Source organism: Oryctolagus cuniculus, chromosome 1 (genome assembly GCF_051225735.1).
Source record: "Oryctolagus cuniculus isolate XC-2025 breed Fujian yellow rabbit chromosome 1, ASM5122573v1, whole genome shotgun sequence".
NCBI lineage: Eukaryota > Metazoa > Chordata > Mammalia > Lagomorpha > Leporidae > Oryctolagus > Oryctolagus cuniculus.
In genome coordinates, this window is record NC_142867.1 from 29,377,529 (window position 1) to 29,403,748 (window position 26,220).

The 26,220-nt window shown below is 41.7% G+C and overlaps 1 protein-coding gene across 6 annotated transcripts in view; it reads right to left on the minus strand.

The window, feature by feature from the left end:
* Positions 1 to 9,576: 9,576 nt before the first annotated feature.
* The window catches only part of IFTAP (intraflagellar transport associated protein), a 79,510-nt gene continuing 62,866 nt past the window's right edge, over positions 9,577 to 26,220 (minus strand). For all 6 annotated transcript variants that reach the window (XM_089309532.1, XM_008269826.5, XM_008269829.5 and 3 more), the window contains one exon: positions 9,577 to 9,854. In XM_089309532.1, coding sequence (XP_089165658.1) covers positions 9,841 to 9,854 — 14 coding nt within the window. In that variant the 3' untranslated portion in view covers positions 9,577 to 9,840. The remainder of the gene's footprint in view (positions 9,855 to 26,220) is intronic.

The window sequence follows — 26,220 nt, forward strand, 5'->3', positions numbered from 1 at the left end:
AGTTTTATAAGTAAATGAAGTTGTCAATGAGAATCACAATGTGCAAGAGACAGTGGGTACTAAATATGCAAGAATGCATGAGGTTTGGTTTTGCCCTTGGGATTGAGGGAAAACATAGACACAAATAACTATAGTACAAGGCAGAAAGTGATGAGAACTGAGAGAATTATAAACTCATATCAAGGTGCTAAGGAAGATGAAATTTTTCTCAGGAGAATCAGAAAGGGTTCATGAAGGAGTTCACTCCTGAGATGCATCTTAAGGGTGACCATTCAGAAAGAAAGAACAAAAGCATGAAGGAAGAAATACTCAAGAGCCACATGTAATTAGGTTTTGTCTATATCATGGGACACATGAGCATAAACTGTTGAATGCTAAATCGAGACTGTTGAAAAATGTATTTGAAAGAGGGACATTACCACAGAGACAGAGAGATATCTCCTATCTATTGGTTCACTCCCCAAATGCCACAGCATCCTGGGCTGGGTCAAGTGAAAGCCAGAGTCAAGAACTCAATACAGATTTCCCAGATGGGTAGCAGCCCAATTGTTTGGATCATCACTGCTGCCTTTCAAAGGTGTGCATTAGCAGGAAGCTGGAATAGGGAGCAGAGCCTGAGACCAGGCACTCCCCCGTCGAATGTGGACATCCCAAGCCATACCACTGCACCCAACACTCTGAATGAGACATTGGTAACAGCTCATGGTAGTTTTGGAACAAGATAGGCACTCAAAGATTAATATGAAGGCAAGTTATAAAACAAATTACACTTGAGAGGACAGAAGAATTTAAATACAAATTAGAGAGCCAGAAGGCTTCCAGATGGAAATAAGTAAAAATGAAGGCCTGCATCAAGGAAGGAGGCGCCTTTCTCCGAAGGGAGGAAGGAACTTCCACTGTGATACGGCCTTGACTAAACAAGTTCAGAGTTGGTGAACTCAAGTGGCTCCCATAGCCTAGACAGCTCATGGCAAGAGCCTCGGGTGATTGCTGATGTCATAAATAAGAGTGCCAATTGTTAAGTCAACAACCGGAGTCACTGGGTACATGCTCCCCATGTAGGATCTCTGTCCTTAATGTGTTTTACTATGAAACTTAAAAAACAACACTACTAGTCGAACAATACTCTATACCTTGTGCGGTTGTGTGAGGGCAGCCTGTTGAAATCCTTGCTTAGTATATACTAAGTTGATCTTCTGTATATGAAGGTAATTGAAAATGAAACTCGATGAAGGGCGGGATGGGAGAGGGAGTGGGAGAGGGGAGGGTCGTGGGAGGGAGGGAGGTTTCGGGGGGGACCACAACAATACAAAAGTTGCACTTTGTAAATTCACATTTATTAAATAAAAAAAGAAAAAAAAATGAAGGCCTGAATAATTGCAGAAGGAATACACCAGAAACATTGGAATCAAAAGGTATTGCAGTAGTGCACTGACAAAAACAGCACACTCTGGCTACCAGTTTGGTGCCATAAATCAGGAAGAGAAACAGCAGGAAAGAAAGAGGATTGTGTTTCTTACGTGAATGTCTTGTATATTCCAAACTCAGCCCTATACTGAGTCAACCTACCATCCTAATGCACCTTAGTGTTATCTTAATGTCTCAGTGTCAGAAATGCTAGACCTTGCCTAGCTACAACTGGGTCACACCTGAGGCTTATCCCAACATGAAAGGAATAGCCCAAGATGCCTTTCTCATCTCACTCCACTTCCTACTGCTCATTTATTCAGCACTGTAAATGCAAGCTTACCATCAGGAGGAACTAACATTATAAAGTCTAAGAAATTATTTTCAACTTCAGTTCTCATGGTCTAGTCCTGATGCGACTCTAAGAGACAAGGATGTGTTTTCTTGATGTCTACCTTTTTAAAAATGGAAATGACTTATTCTTTTCTGAATTTTAAAATAAAACTCAAAAATGCACACATTGTAATAAAAATTTGAAAGATAAATGAGAAAACCTCTTAGAAAATTATAACAAAGGTGGAAAAGTGGAGGGAAGAGGGTACAAAAATATTACAGTGGCAATCTAGAAATACCACATCCAAAAAGTGGGCACTGTAAAAAGAAAAGAAGGATGAAATGGAAGCAATAAAATCATCAAAAAAAATAATAATTCAAAAAAATTTCACCAAACTGAAAGAGGTAAGTTTCTAGGCTACTGAGTATGCAGCTCAAAGTATGGAAATAGATCTTTGCCAATACGTATTATCGTGTCATATTTTCAGACATCTGGGGATAAAGAGATCACAGAAACTTCCAGAAGGAAAAAAAAAAAGGATTTTTCATAACTCGGCCCTGCACAGCCCTCAAATTTTGCCTCCTCCCAATGCTACACAACCAGGCTCCCTCTCCACTCCTCACTAAAATGTAAGACAAATCATGTCTTCTACCAGAACCTTCTGTGGCCTACATTATACTCATAGGAAATGAAACAGAAATGAAACTAAAGTCAGACATTAGGTCTATCTCTCAAATTTGAGGACTCTTAGGAGCACTGACATTTGTTAATGAATGAATGAAAAAGAGATCTTCCTTCACAGACAGCTACCCAAATTCATGGTTTTCCCTTCCCGCCTACCTCAGTCTTCATGTCTTGCTCTGTTTCCCCTTCCTGGTTCTTCAGTCTTCAGCCCATAGTTTGTAAAGCAGTGTGACATTACATAGAATTACTCCTGAAGAGGATGTTTAATATAAGTCATAAAACATTTCAAAAGAGCACTTAAGAAGTGGATAAAGTTTCCATGAGAACCACCATTCTCTCGGTGCTCCATTGGGTTGTGGTAAGGAAAAGAAGGAACATGTTGAACATGAGCTGTTTCCAGGAAGGCTTTCCAAAGTTGCGCTGACCATCAGATTATCATCAGTCTAGGGAGTATGAGCTTATATATGCCTTGAATATAAAAAATGCCCAGTGTATGCCTAAACAAATTGAATTAGCCAACTGGGCCTGCAGATTCTTTTTTTATATATAGATTTATTTATTTATTTGAAAAGCAGAGTTACAGAGAGGCAGAGGCAGAGAGAGAGAGAGAGAGAGAGAGAGAGAGAGAGGTCTTCTATCTGCTGGTTCACTCTCCAGATGGCCACAATGGCTGGAGCTGGGATGATCTGAAGCCAGGAGCCAGGAGCTTATTCTGGGTCTCCCATGTGGGTACAGGGGCCCAAAGACTTGTGCCATCTTCTACTGCTTTCCCAGGCTATATCAGAGAGCTGGAACGGAAATGGATTACCTGGAATTCGAACCGGTGCCCACATGGGATGCTGGCACTGCCGGCGGCAGCTTTACACACTGTGGGGAGCAACTGGGAGCAACTCGGACTAGACTAAGGTACTGGAATTAAGACTTATTCTATGCATCTGCTCTCCCACAATATGGCGCTGAGAAGGGAGTAACAGCTTCTACACAGCTGCCTCCAGTTCAACCAATAAGCAGCAGGACCTGCTCCTGATTGGAGGAGAGCAGCGTACTCGGCGTGTGGGTAGCAGAGTTGGGATTGGTGGAAGAGGACTATAAAGGAGGAGAGAGACAACATGCACCAGGAACATCTATCTGAAGGAACACCTGTGCAGCCCCCGAGAGAGCCGGCCGGCGGTGTGCCGCTCCCCCGCGGAAGTGGGGAATGTGGCAGGGGGAACCGCCCTTCCACGGAGGTGGAAGGGACGGTACCCAACCCGGGAAGAACCAGCAGCAAACCCGGGGAGGGCCGAGCAGACGAAAGAACAGCGCAGGGTCCTGTGTCGTTCCTCCGCGAAGACGGGGAGCGACACACACTATGCCACAGTGCTGGCCCCTCAGATTCTTCAAGAATAGGTTTACACCTCTAGGTTTGACTTTCTCAGTATTTCTTGAACACTTACTCTAATCCAGGCCCTTTGTAGGGGTTAGGGTGTAGCCATGAACAAGATAGACTGGGACCCCGTGCCTTCCTGTAACTCGAGTTCTGCTGGAAGATAAGGTCAGGTAATGGGATGTATAGTAACAGCAGTGGAGGTCTAGGAGAAAGGAATTACTTTAGATAAGCTTGGTAGAGAGACTCCGAGGCCTGAATAATGAGGAGGATCCAGCCACATGAATAACAGGGAAGACAACAGGAAGAATAAGAGTAAGGGCTCTTAGGTAGCAACAGGAACACTGTTTGAAAAACAAGAAAGAATACAAACAGGCCCCACATAGTAAGGAATCAGGAAAGGGGTACAGGTGAGAGAGGAGAGGGAAGTAGGGACCATACCAGGTAAAGGCTTGGTAAGCCAGGGTGAGGCATATGGATTTTTTTTTTCCAAATATAGAGAAATCTTTTTCTGGAAAATTCTCAATTAAGATTGTCTTTTTTATATCATTCCCCATGCTATGAATTCATTTACCTTCAACTTCTAAGAAACAAGCAAATGAAACGAACATTTTAAGCTGTCGTTTTCATATCTTAATTAAGCCTCACAAAGTCAGCTAACAAGCAGAATATAATTCTTTTAGAGCAAGTGTCATCACTTGGGACGCCTGCATCCCCCATAAGAGTGCCTGGGTTCAACTCCTAGCTACTCCATTTCCATCCTGCATCCTGCTAATTTGCACCCTGCAAGGCAGATGATGGCCCAAGTACTTGGATCCTTGCCACCCATGTGAAAGAGTCCTGGGCTCCAGCTTTCAGCCTGGCCCAGCTGTGGCTATTACAGGCATTTAGGAAATGAACCAATGGATGCAAGATCTCCTTCTGTGTGTCTTTCTCTGCCTTTCAAATAAAATAAAAATACAGTTGTTATCTCATTTGTCAAAAATAAGAATTTGACAAAGGATCCAGGGAAATTCAATACCAGGACTGATTTTTTTTTCTCCTTCTTGTACAATGCCACACAAGATGGATCCTCAAAGTAGAAAGAACCCCTGATGTGCTACTCCACTGAACAAGCTAGGACTGGTGCTGCATCCTTGAAGTGAAATTTTCTCCATTCCAAACTATTATCTGTTGCAGTTGTCACATTATCACAAAATACTGTTAAAATGTTCTCCGCCTTCCCTCTCATTTTGGCATATATACCCCCATATGTTCTGCTCTTTATTAATCTTACTTCTGTTGCTACTAACTAACCCAAGTAACCTAATGCATCAATATCAGCGCAGGTCCACTTGGTTATGGTTTGCCAGCCAATGTATATAACCAGCCTATTGCCATCAATCAAGGGATCTCTGAAAGTGAAAGGCAGACAGTGAGAAGTCCTCGCTGGTTATAGCAAAAGTAATGATACAATGGAGAGACAACAACTTCATTCAGAGGCTTTAAGGGACTCATCTTTCAGTGTGACTTTTTCTTTTTTCCTTTTTTTGTTTTTTTTTTTTTTTTGCCAGGCAGAGTTAGACAGTGAGAGAGAGACAGAGAGAGATTTATAGACAGTGAGAGAGAGAGACAGAGAGAAAGGTCTTCCTTCCGTTGGTTCACCCCCCAAATGGCCACTACGGCCAGCACGCTGCGGTGATCCGAAGCCAGGAGCCAGGTGCTTCCTCCTGGTCTCCCATGCGGGTGCAGGGCACAAGGACTTGGGCCATCCTCAACTGCCTTCCCGGGCCACGGCAGAGAGCTGCACTGGAAGAGGAGCAACCGGGACAGAATCCGGCGCCCCAACCGGGACTAGAACCTGGTGTGCCAGCGCCGCAGGCGGAGGATTAGCCTAGTGAGCCATGGCGCCAGCCCAGGTGTGACTTCTTCTGTAAGACACAATTGTCCTAACTAATGCAGGGATCAAATTTGTCAAGAAGATAAAAGCAAAACATAATAAACCAACCCTACAGATAGAAGGTTCCACAATAACATTGACCAACCATCTTACCTACCTGGTAAAATAATAAAATGCTCCACTAAAATGTAGTCTTTTTAAACAGTTTAAAGATTTGTTTCTTCTATAAAAGTATTTTATCTCATAAAATTGGGATGTATTCTCTTTATTTAAAAAACCAAAATGTTACCTACAGGTTTTTTTTGTTTAAAAAAGTCTCCAATTCTGTGGGCAATTATATTCCAAGGTTGTCTCAAGTCAGTGTGTGCAGATTGCATGCTAAAATCTTCTCTTAACCTCACAATTGCTCTCATTCCCACAGTGCATCAGTCCACAATCCTTGCTAGTTCTGCTCTCAAATCTCTAATCAAATCCATGCCTTCCACTTCCAACCCACACTGCCTTAATTCAGGCTCTTAGCATCGCCCACACAAACTATTCTAACAGCCTCCGAACTTGTCTCCTTGGTTTAGTAACACCTCCATTCATTTTACTTTTGACATTCACACTAGAGTTATCTTTCTGAAATACATTTCGGATCTTGAGTTTCCTCTGCTAAAAACACCTTAAATAGCTCCCTATCAACTACAGAACAGCATTTGCAGGACACAGGCCTTCAGAATCTGGCCCCAGGGGCAGGCAGTTGGCTCAGCAATTTAAGCCACCTCTAGGACGCCCACATCCCATATTGGAATGCCTGGGTTTGAGTTCTCTGTCTGCTTTCAAGCAAGTATTGTAATGCGCATCCTGGGAAGCAGCTCTCTGCTGCCCAGATACTTGGGTCCCTGCCATCTTCACTGGGAGGCTCAGGTGGAGTTCCGGGCTCCTAGATTAGGCCTGCCCCAGCCATGGCTGTTGTGGACATTTGGAAAGTGAACAAGCAAATGGAAGATCGCTGTCTTTTTCTGCCTTTCAAATACAAAGAAGAAAAAAAAATCTGGCCTCAATCTATATTTCCCTCTTCTTCTCTTCCACTCATCCCACACTCTAACCAGGAAAACTATAGCTTTTTTTTTTTTATCAAACAAGGCATAGCTGGTCACACATCATTATGCTTCCTGCATGCTAGTCCTCCCTCCTGCTCTACCTCAAAATTCCTACAGATTCTTCATGATCAAGCTCAAATATCACCTCTTCTGGAAAGATCCTCCAGCTCCATGAGCATAAATCAGCAACTCCAACCTGCTTGGCCCCAGGAGCTCTTGGTGCACACCACTCTTACAACACCTTTGACCCTGTTCTGAAGCAGTCAGGTAAAAATGTGCATGCCGCATGCATAATTTCAAATTTCCTAGAATCCTCATTAGAAACATAACAAGAGGGGTGGTGTTGTGGTGCAGTGCATTAAGCCACCTCTTGGGATGCCCACATCTCGTATCAGAGTGCCACTTCTGATCCAGCTCCCTACTAATGCATCATGGGAGGATGCAGATAATCGCTCAAGTGCTTTGGGCCCCTGTCCAGACCCCTAGGTTTGGTCTAGCTCAGACCTGGTTGTTGCAGGCATTTAGGGAGTAAACCAGCAGATGGAACTAAGCCAGTCACAGAAGGACAAACACTACATGTTCACCTATATGAGGTATCCATAGGTATATAGATACCCAAAAAAGCCAAGAGCAGAATGGTAGTTATCAGGGGCTGAGACAATGGGGGAGGGGAATAAGTATTTGATGAATATAAAGCTTCTGTCATACATGAATCAGTTCTAGAGCTCTTCTGTACAGCATTGTATATATGGGTATAGTTCACATGATTGTGCTGTGCACTTCAAAATCTGTTAAAGAGGGTGTTAGGAAACTGGCACAGTTTTGGCCAGGTGGCCTGAGCCAGGCTCCACCCCCATCCTAATGGGATTCGCTGCTCCTGCTTCCCTGCCTGCCCTCGGCGAAGTTTTAAAAGGGCCTGTTCCTGAACACGTGTTCTCTTGGCCCTTCTCTCCTTCACTCTCTTGGTTCTTCTCTCTTAGCTCTCCTCTCCTGCTCTCTGCTCTCCTCTCTTCTCTGCTCTATGTTCTCTCCTCACTAGCTCCTCTCCTCTGGCTCTCTCTCTTATACTTTCTCTCTCTTTCCCTTCACCGCCCCTTCACTCCGGTCTGTTGGGTGTTCCCCAATAAACCCTTTCCCTTACTCCGGTGTTCGGTGTGTTTTTTCGACGGCTAACATTAATATATAACAGAGGGTAGAACTCATGTTGTCTTTTTTTAAAAAGATGTATTTATTCAAAAGTCAGAGTTACACACACACACACACACACAGAGCGAGAGAGAGAGAGAGAGAGAGAGAGGTCATCCATTCACTGGTTCATTCCCCAATTGGCCATAATAGTTACAGCTGCGCCAATGCAAAGCCAGGAGCCAGGAGCTTCCTCTGGTCTCCCTTGTGGGTGCAGGGGCCCAAGGACTTGGACCATCTTCCACTGCTTTCTCAGGCCATAGCAGAGAGCTGGATCGGAAGTGCAGCAGCCAGGACTCAAACTGGCACCTATATGGGAAGCCGGCACTGCAGGCGGCAGCCTTACCCACTATGCCACAGCACCAGCCCCGTCATGTTGTCTTCTTACCCACACACGAAAAGAGAGAAAAAGAGAGACAGAGAGAGAAGAAAAGTCATAGCAAATAAACAAACAAAGCAAAACAGAAACAAATGTACCACTCTGGCACACAAAGTTAACAGTAGGGGAGAGGCTCAGAGCAGAGGCTATGTGAGAACTCTCTACTCTCTTCCTCGATGTTTCTGTGTACCCAACTGTTCTGAAAAATGTTCTACTTAAAAGAAAAAGAAAAAAACAATGAAACCAAAGTACATTTGATTTGTTACTGACTCCTTCAATAATGAAAATTTCTTCATACATATTAACCCTCCTTTTCTCCTTCCTATAATGCACTCACAGGAATTCTACACAGTGACTACTCCATTTTATGTTTTTGCATTCACTGGTTGTCTTGCCTTCTCTGATTGTATTTCAAGCTCCTGCAGACAGATCATTCCTTGTGCAGTATAACTATCATCACACACAGTGAAATGGTAATAACACAACGCAAGGATCCAACACATGACACATAATCAATTCTCAGATGCCTTCTTTTTTCAGTGAAGCCTTTCCCAATCAATCCCACATGCCCAACCTCTCAACACTCACACTGACACCACTGCCTCTGGACAGCTGGGATCAGCAACCTACGCATGTAAGCAATTTTTTTCTACGTGTGACAATGTGCTTTGTGGGGTTAGTGGGGTTTTAATTTAGTTATTGGAAAAGCAGAGATACAGAAAAATAGAAAGAGATCTCCCATCTGCTGGTTCACTCCACAAATGTCTGGCATAGCCAGGGCTAATCCATGAGACAGTCAGGAGCCAGGAACTCAATTTGGGTCTCCCATGTTTGTCACAGGGACCCAAGTACTTGAGTCATCACCTGCTATCTCCCAGAGCCTGCATTAGCAGGAAGCTGGAATTAGGGGTGGAGCCAGGACTCAAACCCAGGCACTTAGATATGGGATGCTTGCATCCTAATCAGAGTCTTAATGGCTAGGCCAAACACCTGACCCTGATGTGTTTTGTATGAATGATTTTCCCCCAAACCCAAGAATGTAGGGTCCTGTTTCCAGTCTTTGTGACACTACCCACATCATCGCGTAGCACGGTGCTCTCTCAAGAGACCCTTCAGCAGCTATCGCTTCCTGTCCACATCTGCTTGAAGCATCACAGGATGCCTCAATAATACAACAGAAGAGAATTCTGTAAGGGCAGTCTCCCACTAGCCGATCTTTTGATACTTGACTTGGATAAATGAATGCACACATGTAAATTTCCACAAAGGTAATGATGGTAGGTTTATTCTAAAGTTGCTTGTGCAAGAACAAAATAAAGCAAAAATGCCTTAGTGAATCAGTCGCTGGCTTCCTCTAAGTTTAAGTTAGTGTTCTCTGTCCTTTGCTTGGATAGCTCTTTGATGCTCTCTATCTCCGCAGGAGTGAACTTCGGGGTTAGGGTCACGCTGTCATAATCAAATTCTTCATCGAGACAGAAAGTTTGAACTTCATCTCCTTCATCAGGCGAGGAGGACTGAACTTCAGCTCTGGGTATCTACAAAAGGTAACAGAGGAGGAAAAAATAAATACAATCATTGCAAGTGAAAATAAAGTAGACAACATAAACTCTCCATTAATATTTAATTAAACAGTTTTTTTAGATTTCAGCACCCTCAGCTGATTAAGTTGCTTTTAAGTAAAGAAATAAATTCAATTATTCAATCTGACCTAATTTAAGCCTCTTAATATGCCCCATTTGTACTCTGCTGTATCTGAATGAGTATCATTAGCTAATTCTGCCCCAGGCAAGAATCAGAAAGTCTCCCCTACACACGTTCATTGCATTTTTTCACCACTTAAAGCGTCAAACCTAGAGACATATAGAAAAGTTAAGAGTTATATTAAAATGTGAGAAAACACACCTTGAGATTTAGATCCACTTTAAATACATTTTTACCATTTACTAAAAACAGATCTGCATTAATAAAACACAATTTTCTAAGATAAAAATACTCTATACTTAATATACTCCTTCAGATAATACCTGTATTTCTGGGTAATAACAACAGGGATTAAACTACATAGCATCAGGGCCGGTGCTATGGTGTAGCACTTAAAGCCGCCACCTGCAGTGCTGGCATCCCATGTGAGCACCGGTTTGAGTTCTGGCTGCTCCACATCCAACCCAGCTCTCTGCTGTGGCCTGGGAAAGCGGTAGAAGATGGCACAAGCCTTGGGCCCCTGCACCCACAGGGGAGACCCAGAAAAAGCTCCTGGCTCCTGGCTTTGGATCAGTGCAGCTCCATCCATTGTGGCCATCTGGGGAGTGAACCAGTGGATGGCAGACCTCTCTCTCTCTCTCTCTCTCTCTCTTTGTCTCTCTCTCATTGTCTGCATCTGCCTCTCTGTAACTCTTCCTTTCAAATAAATAAATAAAAGTACATAGCATCATCTTGCACTTGGAATCCAAGATCCCTGCCAAAAAAAATTATAGTTTATGTACAAGTCAGAGTAACTACAAAATGATACAATAATTTAGTAGGTATTTATTTATAATGTGTGAGTTTTAAAGTTTTCCTAAAGGAAGGTAGACAAAAAGCATATTTTCCAGTAAACAGAATGCCTTAGATCAAATTGTACCAGTCACTTAAAAGCCTCATCAAAACCAAATAGTGTGTAATTTGATAATATCCAGCACCTCTATGTAGTTCTATAATATACATGGTGACACTGAAAATTGACAACTATGATTTATGCAAGAATGAAAAAAATCTTTAATATAAAATCAGTTTTAAACATTCTTGCAGGTGGCTTTCGCAATGTTTATAAAAATGTAGCATACACAGGCCAGTATTAACAGTGAAAAAGAAATCAAGAAAAGTAGGTATCTCCTATCTGTTTGGCAAATCATACTTATAGTTATGTGTGCAGCGCTAATGGTAAACACCCAGTCATTTTTCTTCCTTTCGTAATAAAACCAGCCAGAGAACAGATCTCAGAGGCCTATTCATTTCCTCTTTGGTGGAAAGTGTCTATGTGCTTTCCTGACACAGGCAGAGATGGGAACTGCCATGGCGTGAGTGCCCACTATGAGCCAGCCCTAGGCCTAGGAACCAAGCGGACAATAGCAGTAATCTTCAATCTGCCCAGCAGTCATAGTTAGCTCCTGTTTTGCAGAGCTCTGGAAGGTCATAAGTAACTGCCAAGGGGTACATGATTACCAAGGAAGAGAAACAACATTGGAATTCAGCACCATGTGCTTCTGATAAAGCTTTACCTGTTCCACAAAAGCACCAGCAAAGGAAAAATCAACCTTGAAGTTCGCAGTAAGCCTAGCCATAGCTCTTGGGAAGAAAAGATGTTTTCTGAGTAAGCTGAACAATTCCCATAGCTTACCATTAAAAGAAAAAAAAAAGCATACTCAAGGCTACATGTAGTACATTTACTGTCTTTAAAAGAGCAGCTGTACACAGGAAGCAAATCAGCCTGCAGAGTGACTGGTCTGTCCATTCTGATCACTTTCTAGGATTAAATTTATCATCACCGCAGCCAAAGTGACAGTGGGGTAATACTGCTAACACCAACTCAAATGAAGAAACACACACAAATGACACATGATGTTCATTTCCTGAATAGAAGCATCTGTGCCATCCTCAACTCCACTCAGCATTAAATACTAGGGCCTGCAGGCTTGGCCACAACCCCATCCTGAGTTGATTCTAACTGATCCTGGCAGAGTACAAGGAGGAGCCCCCACCTCCACCTGTGAAGTCTGATGGGATTTTTACTGCCCTTTCATGCCATGTCATCACCATGCCTACAAGATTCAGGCTGCCACACCAATGCATGCCTACTGCACTAGGACCCTGGCCTCTAACACCTGCCTAGACCCTACTAGCCATTCTCATGTAGCCACTGCCTTCATCCACTTCTCACTTAGGCTGGGATGCAGTTATAAATTAGGCAAATCTCCTCTGCTGTGCTAAAATCCCAATGATACTATCTCATGCCCCCACCACCACCACCCTCCTTCTACACAGCACAAACAGCCCTCATATTCCTACACTGTTTTCCTTTACTTGTTCACTCAATAAACAATAAAGTATTAGATACTGGGAACACAAAACAAATATTGCAAAATCTGTGTGTACAATGTTTCAAAACTTCCAGCAGAAGACAGAATTAAACAAATGATTTCTATCATATGCCATGTTCCTCAATAGAGCAAAACAAAAGGGAAATGGAGGCATGGAGGGGAACAGGAAGTGAAAAAAAAAAAATGACTTTCAACTGAATATTGCCTCTCTCTGACCAGCCTTCCCTGACATCACCTCCATTTACTACCCCCCTGGTTTTAGCAACCCAGATTAAGTAAACCTTGCATTCTGGACTTGTCAACTCTGAAAAGGGTTAACTCCGATGGCTAAGTTAGTATCACCTAAATATGGCTGAACTCATTGCCTTCTTACCCTTTCCCTCTCCTGAGGTCCCAATATACCTGTGGCTATCATACCCAACACTATGGTCCTAGAGATAGAAATTCATCCTTAAATGTAAAAAAAAAAAAAAGTATTTCCCTCTTTTTTTCTTCATATACTTGAATATTTCTCTGTTTTGGAACATGATTTTCTTCATCAGTAACTTGGTATTAACCACAACAATTGCAAAGAATAAAGTTTTCAGTCATCCAATAAATATAATGCCAACACAAAGATTACTCACTTATAAATACACAATATAATACATACAAAATAAATAGTTAAATATATAGCTGCCTTCATTTAGAAACTAAGAGCTATTAACAGCAGCTATTGTTGTATTAATTTCCTAGGCATTTTCAGGGAATTAAATACTGAAACAGAAAAGCAAGAAACCAAAAGCAGAAATAATTTCACATGTGCAGTGCCAGAACAGGCTACTGAGGCTATCTTAAAACTTTTGAGGGCTGCGATGCAATGTGGCCAGTACATCCTAGAGTCGAAATGTCAACACGATAGCCTCACACAGTCATTGAGGTATGCTCTGTTCCTTTCCCAAACCTCTGTATTCCTATTAAATTCTAGGCATTGTAGTAGGTGCTAGGGATACAAAGATGAAGACCTTATATGAAGACACACATATAAGATAAACATATCACTATAGTAAAATGTGGTAAGTACAAACGATATAGAGAAGAAGTAATGGGAATAGAAACGGTGTATCAAACCCCCAGACCAGGCTGAGGGTATTGAGAAGGAATCAGAGAAGGCTTCTTGGAAGAGGTGATATCTAGGCAAAAACCATAAACCTAGTTATGAACGTTATTTCATATTCCCGGGTAACATCAGGCATATTAGTTAATACAGTTAAGGAAGAAGAGCCTTGCAGAAAGGGGGAGTGTGCTGGGCAGGCTTAAGAAAGAAGATACAGAGTTTCAGATCTGTGAGTCGGCAAATGTGCAGAGAGTGGCAAGGGAAGACCATGGCGCCGAATCATCCTGGAGACGATAAGAAGTCCATTAAGAATTTTTCAAGAGCAGAGCAGACATGGACAATCATCCATACATTTCATATAAATTCCTTCACTCATTCAAATTTTTACTGAGCACCTACAATCAAGCAGGTACTAGACTACAAAGGAGAGAGACATCTGCCCTCTCTCTTGGAGCAGTATCTAGACAGGCCACTTTGAAGATGAGACAGAGGGCAGATTTGCAAGGAATGAACCTGGAGCAGAAGACTACTCAGAATCCCGCTGAGGAAGGGCAGGCAAGAGATAATGAGAGCAGGGCACTGGAAGGAGAGATCTAAAAAATATTTACACAGTAAAACTGGCAGTGCTATGAGAATGGAAGAAGAGGGAGAACACAGAAGGGCAAGCAAAGATGAGCTTGGCTTTTACAGCGTTGCATTTGTCAGTAACCTGAAGGAAATAATGGAGGAGTCAACAGGCAGCTAAATCTACAAAGTTCAAGTTCAGGAGAAAGGAGGCTGTGAAGCTAGAGATACCAGTTTGGAGAAACAGGCATAAAAGGTAGTACCTTAAAGATGAAAATGGATCTAGAGACTAATTGAAAGATGAAAATGGATCCGTGTATGTTGGATGGCAGGATCCACAGGTTGAGCAAGAAACCCTGGTGAATGCCAACTCCTTAGGGATGGTTGGAAGGAAAAATCCCCAAAGGAAGTAAGGAAAGAACAATTAGAGAAATACACAAAGAGCCGAAGAATAGTTTAATGAGAAGGAGCGGAGAAAGAACGTCTGGGGAAGAACAGCGCTGTCAGACCCATGAGAGAGATCCCAGAAATAAAGATTTTTTTTTTTTGGAAAGTGTCTGACTGATTGGGCAACTGTTAAGTAAGTGGTGCTTTCATGATGAATATGTTCAGGTAAATGATCAGAGCCAAGGAACCACTGCAGCACGTTGAATAAGGAACGAGAGGCCAGTTATAGAGTCAGGTCTAATGGTTTATGGAGTTGGGAAGGAAAGAGAAAGCAAAAAATAGTCATCAAAGGAGTCTAAGATGAAGGAAAGGTTGTTTTTCCTTGTTTTGTTTCATTTCGTTAAAGATGAAAAAGACTTGAACACATTTACATGTTGATGGGACTGAGCCAACAGAGAAAAGAAAATGACCCCGGCCAGTGCCATGGCTCACTTGGCTAATCCTCTGCCTGTGGCGCCGGCACCCCGGGTTCTAGTCCTGGTTGGGGCACCAGATTCTGTCCCGGTTGCTCCTCTTCCAGGCCAGCTCTCTGCTGTGGCCAGGGAGTGCAGTGGAGGATGGCCCAAGTGCTTGGGCCCTGCACCCCCATGGGAGACAAGGAGGAAGCACCTGGCTCATGACTTCAGATTGGTGCAACGTGCCAACTGTAGTGGCCATTTGGGGGTGAACCAACGGAAGGAAGACCTTTCTCTCTCTCTCTCTCTCTCTCTCTTTCTCTCTCTCTCTCTCACTAACTCTGCCTGTCAAAAAAGAAAAAAGAAAAGAAAATGACCCCAACCATGTTTGTCAGAGAATCATTCCCAATAAGTAGTGAAGTTCTTTACCTTAAGAGCGTTTGTTAAGGGCCTGCCCTGTGGTGCAGTGGGTTAAGGCCCCAGCCTGCAGTGCCAGCATGCCACATGAGCGCTGGCTCGTGTCCCGGTTGCTCCATTTTCAATCCAGCTCCCTGCTAATGTGCCTGAGAAAGCAGTAGAAGATGGCCCAAGACCTATAGGTCCCTGCATCCACATGGGAGACCCAGAAGAAGCTCCTGGCTCCTGGCTTCACATCAGCTCAGCTCCAGCTATTGTGGCCATTTGGGAAATAAACCAGTGGATGGAAGACCTCTCTCTTTTTCTGTCTCCACTTCTCTCTGTAAATTGGTCTTTCAAATAAATAATAAAATATTTTAAAAAAGAGTGTTCATTCCATAAATATTTATTGCATGTCTACTATATGCATGGTACTGACTTCAGTACCAGTTCTGACTTTCTGCACTTTAAATCAAGTAAACTTACAAAGATAGGTCTAAGTCAACGTAGTTTTCCAAGAAAGAGACACATATGTACAATCATGTACCACATAACCACGTTTTGCTCAGCAGTGGATCACACACATGATGGTAGTCACAAAAGATTACACGAGAACTAAGAAATATTCCTACTGCCTGGTGATGTTGTAGTTAATGTTGTATATTCTTGCTAATGTTTGTGGCAATGCTGGTGTGAACAAGTCTATCTTCCTCCCAGCCATATAAAAATAAAGTGCACACATACACATAGTACAGCACATACAGTTAAGGAAAGGACAAAACACTTGACAATGACAGTAAATAACTTTGCTTCTGGTTTACATATTTACCATGTAGGCTTTTTTAATTTTTTATTTTTTTTATTTTTTGACAGGCAGAGTGGACAGTGAGAGAAACAGAGAAAAAGGTCTTCCTTTGCCGTTGGTTCACCCTCCAATGGCCGCCACGGCCAGCGCGCTGCGGCCAGTGCACCGCGCTGATCCGATGGCAGGAGCCAGGTGCTTATCCTGGTCTCCCATGGGGTGCAGGGCCCAAGTACTTGGGCCATCCTCCACTGCACTCCCTGGCCACAGCAGAGAGCTGGCCTGGAAGAGGGGCAACCGGGACAGAATCCGGTGCCCCGACCGGGACTAGAACCTGGTGTGCCAGCGCCGCAAGGCGGAGGATTAGCCTAGTGAGCCGCGGCGCCGGCCCATGTATACTTTTTAACCAAATTTTATAGTGCTCCTTCTACTTATTAAAAAAAAAAAAAAAGTTGGGGCCAGCACTGTGGTATAGTGGATAAAGGAGCTGCCTGTGATGCCGGCATCCCATGTAGGGGTGAGTTCAATTCCTGGTTGCTTCGCTTCTGATCCAGCTCCCTGCTGATGGCCTGCAAAAAGCAGCAGAAGAAAGTCCAAGTGTTTGGGACCCTGCCACCCTTGTGTGAGACCTGGAGGAAGTTCCTGGCTCCTGGCTTCGTTCCTGGCCCAGTCCAGGCTATTGAGGCCTTCTGGAGATTGAACCTGTGGATGAAAGATCTCTCTCCCTTTCTCCCTCGTTCTCTCTATATGTAACTCTGCCTCCCAAACAAACTTTTTTTATAAGATATTTATTCATCTATTTGAGAGGCAGTCACATAAAGAGAGAGAAAGAGATAGAGAGAAAGGTCTTCTATCTGCTGGTTCACTCCCCAAATGGCCACAATGATCAGAGCTGGGCTGATCCAAAGCCATGAGCCAGGAATTTCTTCCAGGTCTCCTATGTGAGTGCAAGGGCCAAAGCACTTGGGTCATCTTCCACTGCTTTCTCAGGCCATAGCAGAGAGCTGGATCAGAAGAGGAGATCCCAGGACACAAAACGGCACCCATATGGGATGCCAGAGCCACAGGCAGAGGATTAGCCTACTATGCCACAGTGCTGGACCCACAAATAAATCTTTAAAAAAAAAAGTTTACTGTAAAAATGTATGCTAATATACTCTGGCCTCAAAATTAGCCCTTAAGGCATTCGGATCTGGCTGAAGAGCCCATGAGAGTATTTTAGGCATGGAAAGCCAAAACACTCTGGCAAAAAAAAAAAGAAAAAAGAAAACACCTAAATGAAAGATCTCTGTGACTGAGATCCCAGTGGAAAAAACGGGCCATCAAAGATGGAGGTACCTGGCCGGCACCACGGCTCACTAGGCTAATCCTCCGCCTTGCGGCGCCGGCACACTGGGTTCTAGTCCCAGTCGGGGTGCCGGATTCTGTCCCGGTTGCCCCTCTTCCAGGCCAGCTCTCTGCTGTGGCCAGGGAGTGCAGTGGAGGATGGTCCAAGTCCTTGGGCCCTGCACCCCGTGGGAGACCAGGAGAAGCACCTGGCTCCTGCCATCGGATCAGCGCAGTGCGCCGGCCGCAGCGCGCTGGCCGCGGCGGCCATTGGAGGGTGAACCAACAGCAAAGGAAGACCTTTCTCTCTGTCTCTCTCTCTCACTGTCCACTCTGCCTGTCAAAAAATTAAAAAAAAAAAAAGAAAAAAAAAAAAAGATGGAGGTACCTTGCTCTGAAGGGAGGAGAGAACTTCCACTTTGACTATGACCTTGTCTAAATAAGATCGGAGTCAGCGAACTCAAAATGCTTCCATAGCCTTGGCAACTCATGATAAGAGCCTAGGGTGAGTACTGATGCCATAAACAAGAGTGTCAGTTTGTTAAGTCAACAACAGGAGTCACTGTGCACTTACTCCTCATGTAGGATCTCTGTCCTTAATGTGTTGTCCAATGTGAATTAATGCTATAACTAATACTCAAACAATATTTTACACTTTGTGTTTTGGTGTGGGTGCAAACTTTTGAAATTTTTACTTAATATATACTAAATTGATCTTCTTTATATAAAGATAATTTAAAATGAATCTTGATGCAAATGGAATAGGAAAGGAGCGGGAGATGGGAGGGTTGCGGGTGGGAGGGAATTTATGGGGGGGAAAAGCCGTTGTAATCCATAAACTGTACTTTGAAACTTTATATTTATTAAATAAAGTTAAAAATATTTAAAAAATGTATGCTAATAGAGAGGGAGTTTACTGCTCTAGTCTAGGGGAAGATAGTTTAAAAAGTGGAGAGAGGGTAGTCTCAGGGAAGAGGTAGGGAGAAAATGGCAGAGGAAACTCCACACAAATTAGGACACTGTGGGGGCCAGCGCTGTGGCGTAGCGGATAAAGCCACCGCCTCCAGTGCCAGCATCCCATATGGGTGCCGGTTCAAATCCCAGCTGCTCCACTTCCTAGCTGGCTCTCTGCTATGGCCTGGGAAAGCAGTGGAAGTGGCCCAACTCCTTGGGTCCCTGTACCCACGTGGGAGACCAGGAAGAAGATTCTGGCTCCTGGTTTCGGATCAGTGCAGTTTCTCCAGCCATTGCAGCCAACTAGGGAGTAAACTAGCGGATAGAAGGTCTCTCTCTCTCTGCCTCTCCTTCCCCCTCTATGTAACTCAGACTTCACATAAATAAATAAATCTTTAATAAAAGAATCTTAAGGGATCAATTCAACAGGACAATGTGACTATTATGAATTTATATACACCTAAACAGGGCACCTATTTAAAAGAAATATTAAGGGATCTAAAGGGAGACATAGACACCAACACAGTAGTAATGGGTGACTTCAATATCTCACTTTCAACAATGAGCAGATCAACCAGACAGAAAATCAGCAAGGAAACAACAGAGTTAATCAATACTATAGACAAAACGGATCCAACAGATATCTACAAAACTTTCCATCCTACAGCCACAGAATACACATTCTCACCAGCACATGGAACTTTCTCTAGGATAGACGACATGCTAGGCCATAAAGCAAGTCTCAGCAAATTCAAAAAAATCAAAATCATACCATGTATCTTCTCTGACCACATGGAATGAAGGTGGAAATCAACAATTCAAGAATCTTTAGAACATTTGTAAACACACGGAGACTGAACAACATGCTCCTGAATGAACAGTGGGTCACTGAGAAATAAAAAAATTTCTGAAAACTAATGAAGACAATAACGCAACATACCAAAACTTTTGGGATACAGCAAAAGCAGTGTCAAGAGGAAAGTCTATAATAATTGGTGCCTACATTAAGAAATTGGAAAGGCACCAAATAAATGAGTTATAAATATATCTCCAAGGACCTAGAAATACAACAAACCAAACCCGAAACTAGTAGGAGAAAAGAAATAATTAAAAATAGAGAAGAAATAAACAAAACTGGATTTAAAAAAAAAAAAACAATATAAAAGATTAGCAAAATGAAAAGCTCATTTTTTGAAAAAATAAAAAACTGACACACATTGACCCAACTCACCAAAAAAAAAAAAAGGAGGGAGAAGACCCAAATCAATAAAATTAGACATGAAAAAGGGAATGTAACAACAGACAACACAGAAATAAAAAGAATCATCAGAAATTACTACAAGGACTTGTATGCCAACAAATCAGGAAACCTAGAAAAAATGGATAGATTTCTGGACAAATACGAACTACCTAAATTGAATCATGATGAGGAAAACCTAAACAGACCAATAACCAAGACAAAAAGTGAATTAGTAATAAAAACCTTCTCAGCAAAGAAAAGCACAAGACGGCATGGCTTCACTGAATTCTACCAGACATTTAAAGAAGAACTAACACCAATTCTTCTCAAGCTATTCAAAACAATTAAAAGGGAGGAAATCCACTCAAACTCCTTCTAGGAAGCCAGCATCACCTTAATCCCTAAACCTGAAAATGATATAACAGAGAAAGAAAACTATAGACCAATTTCTCTAATGAACATAGACACAAAAATCCTCAAAAAAATACTAGCCAATCAAATCCAACAACATATCAGAAAGATCATTCACCCAGACCAAGTGGGATTTATCCCTGATACACAGGGATGGTTCAACATTCACAAATCAATCAATGTAATACATCACATTAACAAACTGAAGAAGAAAAATCATATAATTATCTCAATAGATGCAGAGGAAGCATTTGATAAAATACAATAACTTTTATGATGAAAACTTTAAGCAAATTGGGAATAGAAGGAACATTTCTCAACAAAATCAAAGCAATTAATGGCAAGCCCATGGCCAGCATCCTATCGAATGGGGAAAAGTTGGAAGCTGAATTTCACTGAGATATGGAACCAGAGAAAGATGCCCACTCTCATCATTGCCATTCAATATAGTCCTGGAAGTTGTAACTAGAGCCATTAAGCAAGAAAAGGAAATCAAAGGGATACAAATTGGGATGGAGAAAGCCAAACTATCCCTATTTGCAGATGACATGATTCTATACATATGGGGCCAACAGACTCCACTAAGAGACTATTGGAACTCATGGAAGAATTTGGTAATGTGGCAGGATATAAAATCAACACACATTTTGTATACACAATGTCACAGCTAAGAAAGAACTTCTAAGATTAATCCCATTCACAATAGCTACAAAATAATCAAATACCTTGGAAAATTTAACCAAGGATGTTCAAGATCTCTAAGATGAGAATCACAAAACATTAAAGGAAGAAATAGAAGAAGACACAAAAAATGGAAAAATCTTCCACGTACATGTATAAAGAATCAATATCATTAAAATGTCCATACTATGAAAAGCAATTTACAGATCAATGCTAGACCAACCAAAATACCAAGGACATTCTTCTCAGATATAGAAAACATGATGCTGAAATTCATATAGAAACATAAGAGACCCCAAATAGCTAAAACAATCTTATACAACAAAAACAAACCTGGAGGCATCACAGTAACAGATTTCAAGACATACTACAGGGCCGGCACCGCGGCTCACTAGGCTAATCCTCTGCCTTGCGGCGCCGGCACACCAGATTCTAGTCCCAGTCGGGGCGCCGGATTCTGTCCTGGTTGCCCCTCTTCCAGGCCAGCTCTCTGCTGTGGCCAGGGAAGTGCAGTGGAGGATAGCCCGGGTACTTGGGTCCTGCACCCCATGGGAGACCAGGAGAAGCACCTGGCTCCTGCCTTCAGATCAGCGCGGTGCACCAGCCGCAGCGGCCATTGGAGGGCGAACCAACGGCAAAGGAAGACCTTTCTCTCTGTCTCTCTCTCTCTGTCTCTCTCTCTCACTGTCCACTCTGCCTGTCAAAAAAAAAAAAAAAAAGACATAGTACAGGGCAGTTATAATCAAAACAGCCTGGTACTCATACAAAAACAGATGGATGGGCCAGTTGAGCAGAATAGAAATGCCAAAAATCAACCCATCCATCTACAACCAATATATATTTGACACAGAAGCTAAAATCAATCCCTGGAACAAAGACAGTCTCTTCGGCAAACAGTGCTGGGAAAACTGTATTTCCACATACAAAAGTATGAAGTAAGACCCCTACCTTACACCTTATACAAAAATCCACTCAACATGGTTTAACGAAGTAAATCTACAACCTGATACCATCAAATTATTAAAGAACGTTGGGGAAACCCTGCACAACATTGGCATAGGAAAAGAGTTCTTGGAAAAGACCCCAGAGGCATAGGCAATCAAAGCCAAAATTATCAAATGGGATTACAACAAATTGATAAGCTTCTGAAATGCAGAAGAAACACTTACAATGTGAAGACACAATGAACAGAACTGAAGAAATTATTTGCAAACTATGCAGCTGATAAAGGATCAATAACCAGAATATATAAAGAAATCAAGAAAATCTAAAACAGCAAACAAACAACCTAGTTAAGAAATGGGGAAAGGACTTAAACAGGCATTTTCAAAAGAGGAAATCCAAATGGCAAACAGTTACATGAAAAAAATGCTCAGGTTCACTAGTCATCAGGGAAATGCAAATCAAAACCACAATGAGGTTTCACCTCACTCCCCTTAGAACGGCTTTCATACAGAAATCCGTAAGTAATAAATGCTGGAAAAGATGTGGGGAAAATAGTACCCTAATCCACTGTTGGTGTGAATGTAAACTGGTACAGCCACTGTGGAAAACAGTATAGAGATACCTCAGAAATCTGAATGTAGATCTACCATATGACCCAGCCATGTCACTCCTGGGAATTTACCCAAGGGAAATGAAATCAGCACATGAAAGTTTATCTGTACCCCCATGTTTATTGCAGCTCAATTCACAATAGCTAAGATATGGAATCAACTCAAATGCCCATCAGCTGAATACTGGATAAAGAAATTATGGGATATATATACCATGGAATACTACATAGTGGTAAAAACATGAAATCTTGTCATTTGCAACAAAATGGATGAAAATTGGAAAACATCATACTTAGTGAAATAAGCCAATCCCCCAAAAAACAAATACCATATGTTCTCCCTCATCTGTGATAACTAACAGAGCACCTAACAGGTAATCTGTAGAAGTGAAATTGACACTTTGAGATGCTATGACTTTGAACAGCCCTTGCCCCAACTGTTCAGTATTTTTTCCATACAATTGGTTGAACCCTTTACTTAGTGTGGAATTAATTGTATGTGTATAAAGTTAATTGAAAATAGATCTTAGTAAAAAATAATGAGAATAGGAGAAGGAGGATGAAGGGTGGGATTGTGGGTGTGAGGGTTGGTACAGTGGGAAGAATCACTGTATTCCTAAAGTTGTATTTATGAAAAGCATGAAGTTTGTATTCCTTAAATAAAAGTTTTCTGAAGGAAAAAAAAAAAAGAAACTGTCCATTTCAGGGTGGGTGTTTGACAGTGAAGATGCCATTTGGGATGCTGATATCCCATTTGGGAGTGTAGAGTCGGGGTCCTGGCTCCTCTGCTGCTGATTCAGTTTCCTGCTAATACACATCCATCCTGGGAGGCAGCAGGCAATGTCTTGAGGAGTTAGGTCCCTGCCACCAACATGTGTGACTTGGACTGAGTTTTTGCCTCCTGGCTTTGGCCAGGCCCAGCCCTGGTTGTTGAGTATATGTGGGCAGTGGACCAGAGGATGAAAGTTTCTCTTTGCCTTTCAAATAAAATTAAAATTTAAAAATTAAAAGAAATTACCCATAGCACATAAATTATAGAATTTATATATATGAAATTGGTCATAACATGTGTAATATCTAAGGTGATGTCACCCCTTATCATTTCTAATACATGTACTCAGTAACTTCTCTATTTTTGAAAAAAAAAATCTGACTAGACTTTTGTTGATCTTTTCAGTTTATTATTACTGTTATTGATGTTTTATATTTTTTATTTTTTTGATTGGCATGTAATAATTGCATGCAGTTACAGGGTGAAATATAACGTTCTGTTTCACATATATACTCAGCAATGTCTGAATCAGAGAAATTAGCAGATCTGTCACCTAAAACTTTCATAATTTCTCTATGGTTAGCAGGTTAAAAATCCTCTCTTCTAGTTATTTGGGAATAAGCATAGCATTAAAAATATGGAACTGTTGAATCAGCATGGTTTAAGTTAATTTCATTTTGTCAGTGTTATTTTTTAAGAATTTTTTAAATGCTTTAGACTATTCTGATTCAGTGAACTTTTTTTGTTGAAAAAGCTGTGAAGCCAATAGAGCAGACAGGTGGTCTGTACTAGAGGAGAGGCGCCCAGCCCTCAGGTGGGCCTGGAGCACTTGCTGGCCATGTAATCCACCTGCTCTTCTCTGGGCCCCACGCCCAATTTCAGGTCCATGTACATACTGTGCTGTGTCCCCACCCTCCCTACGTGAGTTGGTCTGTCCCACTGTTGTCCATTGTGACTCCTCTTGTCCTGTACCTTTATCTTCAATCCTCTGGCATGGACCAAACAATAGCAACCACCTTTTTAAGATTATTGTTAAGAAATGAACTGGTAATGTACAGAGTGTAGGCAAAAGTTTCTTGTTAATAAAAAGCACTAACACAGGCACCAACATATCAAATGGAAACTCACGACAGTGCCTCAGCATCTCTGTGAGGACGTGGTGAAGTAGAAATAAAGCCTTTGCTAGCCAGCAGCATATTCTGGACTCACACATTTCAAAAATAATAATAATAAATATGAAACAATTGGTGAAAAAAAATTTATGCTGTGTTACCCTGGCAGCAGCCTCATACTCGTGTCTACCTCATCTATTGATTGCATCAAGAGCCACATCAAGTGCTTAGCCCACGCCATCTAGGTTCATTTAGTTCACACAAAATCACCCAACAACACATCTCTCAGAACCTATCCCTGCCATTAAGTGACACATGAATGCAATTCGAAGTGAGACTGGGTATATATGCAATTCAGAAAACATTGCTGGGCTCTTCCAAATGAAAACTGTTGGAATTTCTGTTTCAGTTGTTGGCTGTTGTAACACACTTTGGGGATTCTTTTCTTTCTTCTTAGGTTCATTTTAGGGTTCTAAGCTCTAAGACTCCAAGGTTTTTAGATTACAAACTGAAATTCTGATTTATTTCATGTGAAAATGTGTGCAATGGAACACTAAATCCCCTGTTGCTAACCAGAAAACAACCGTGAATTAAGTTATTAACTTGTTATTTTTGCCTGAGGAGCTGAGAGAAAGATGTGGATTTCAGGTGCCTAATTTCAAATCTAATTGAAAAATTTTTGTAGCCTTTCAGGGAATAGAATTTGTATCCTATTAGAAAACTTCAAGTTTCCTTAAAATTACTCATGTGACTTATTCTAACAGAAACACTGTTAAAAGAAGAATCATTTTCATTCATAGTACCATGTAGGCAAATTAAAGAAAACAGAACTAATGCTCAAATCAATAATTTGCAGTGTTTAGCTGTAGGCTACTGTACAAAGTAATACGGTAGATATACCATCTTTATAGGTGAAAAATTTTAAGTCCCATTATTTGACACAGGACATCTACTGAAACTCTACACAAGTTTCTTCTATGACCTCTTCTATGGTTTGGGCAGGAAGGGAGAAACACAATTTTTCATCTTTCTAATGTGAACTCATGCTTAGTAAAGCAGTTCAAAGTTCCCAACAGTCAACAAGGCAAGAAGTAATTCACAAATAGAAATTGGAAAATGTTTGACTTTGAAAATACACATGAATTAAACCAGTGATAAATTAGGGGGAAAAATGGTCCAATTCATTTCAGAAAGTGATGGATTCTTAACAGAAAATTAAGAGGAGGTCAGAGCTTCCAGAATATATTTTTATGTGTTCAGACTGAAGTCACAGAAAGCAACTACTAGCTCTGGGCCCAAATAGCCATCTAGTAGACCCTCATAGCACACATTTGCTGGAAATCAATAATTATGTTCTTTTACTGACACTGCTTATTTTAAAAATAAGACTAATACTATTAATAGTTTTAAATGAGGCAGAGTTGGTGCAGTGCTGTGACTCTAAACAGTTCTGAAAAGTTTATCCAATAAATAATGATTAGAAATTAAAGTCCCAGAGGCCAGCATAGTGGTATAGTGGGCAAAGCCACTGCCTGCAACACTGGAATCCCATACGGGTGGCAGTTTGAGTTCCAGCTGCTCCACTTCCAATCCAGCTCCCCGCTAATGTACCTGGGAAAGCAACACAAGATGGCCCAAGTACTTGGGCCCCTGCAGTCTACATGGGAGACTCAGAAGAATCTCCTGGCTCCTGGACTCAGACCAGCTCAATCCACTATTGCAGCCATTTGGGGAAAGAACCAGCAGATGGAAGATATCTCTCTCTCTGTCTCTCCCTCTGTCTCTCTATAACTCTGCTTTTCAAATAAATAAAAAAAATCTTTAAAAAATAAATTAAAATCTCAAACAAACTGTTACTTTGGATATTTACTAGCTAAAGTTAGTCATCTATGGCTCAAGAGTTTGCCTACATGAAAATTGCTCATATCATTTTAATTCCAGTATTTAAAAATGTTCACATTTTCTGTAAATTTAAGAAATCAATATTCCTTTTAAAGAAACAACTTTATATGGAGTTTTAACTTTCATTTTTCTGGCTATATAATAGATTCCACAAATCATTCAACCTTTTTTA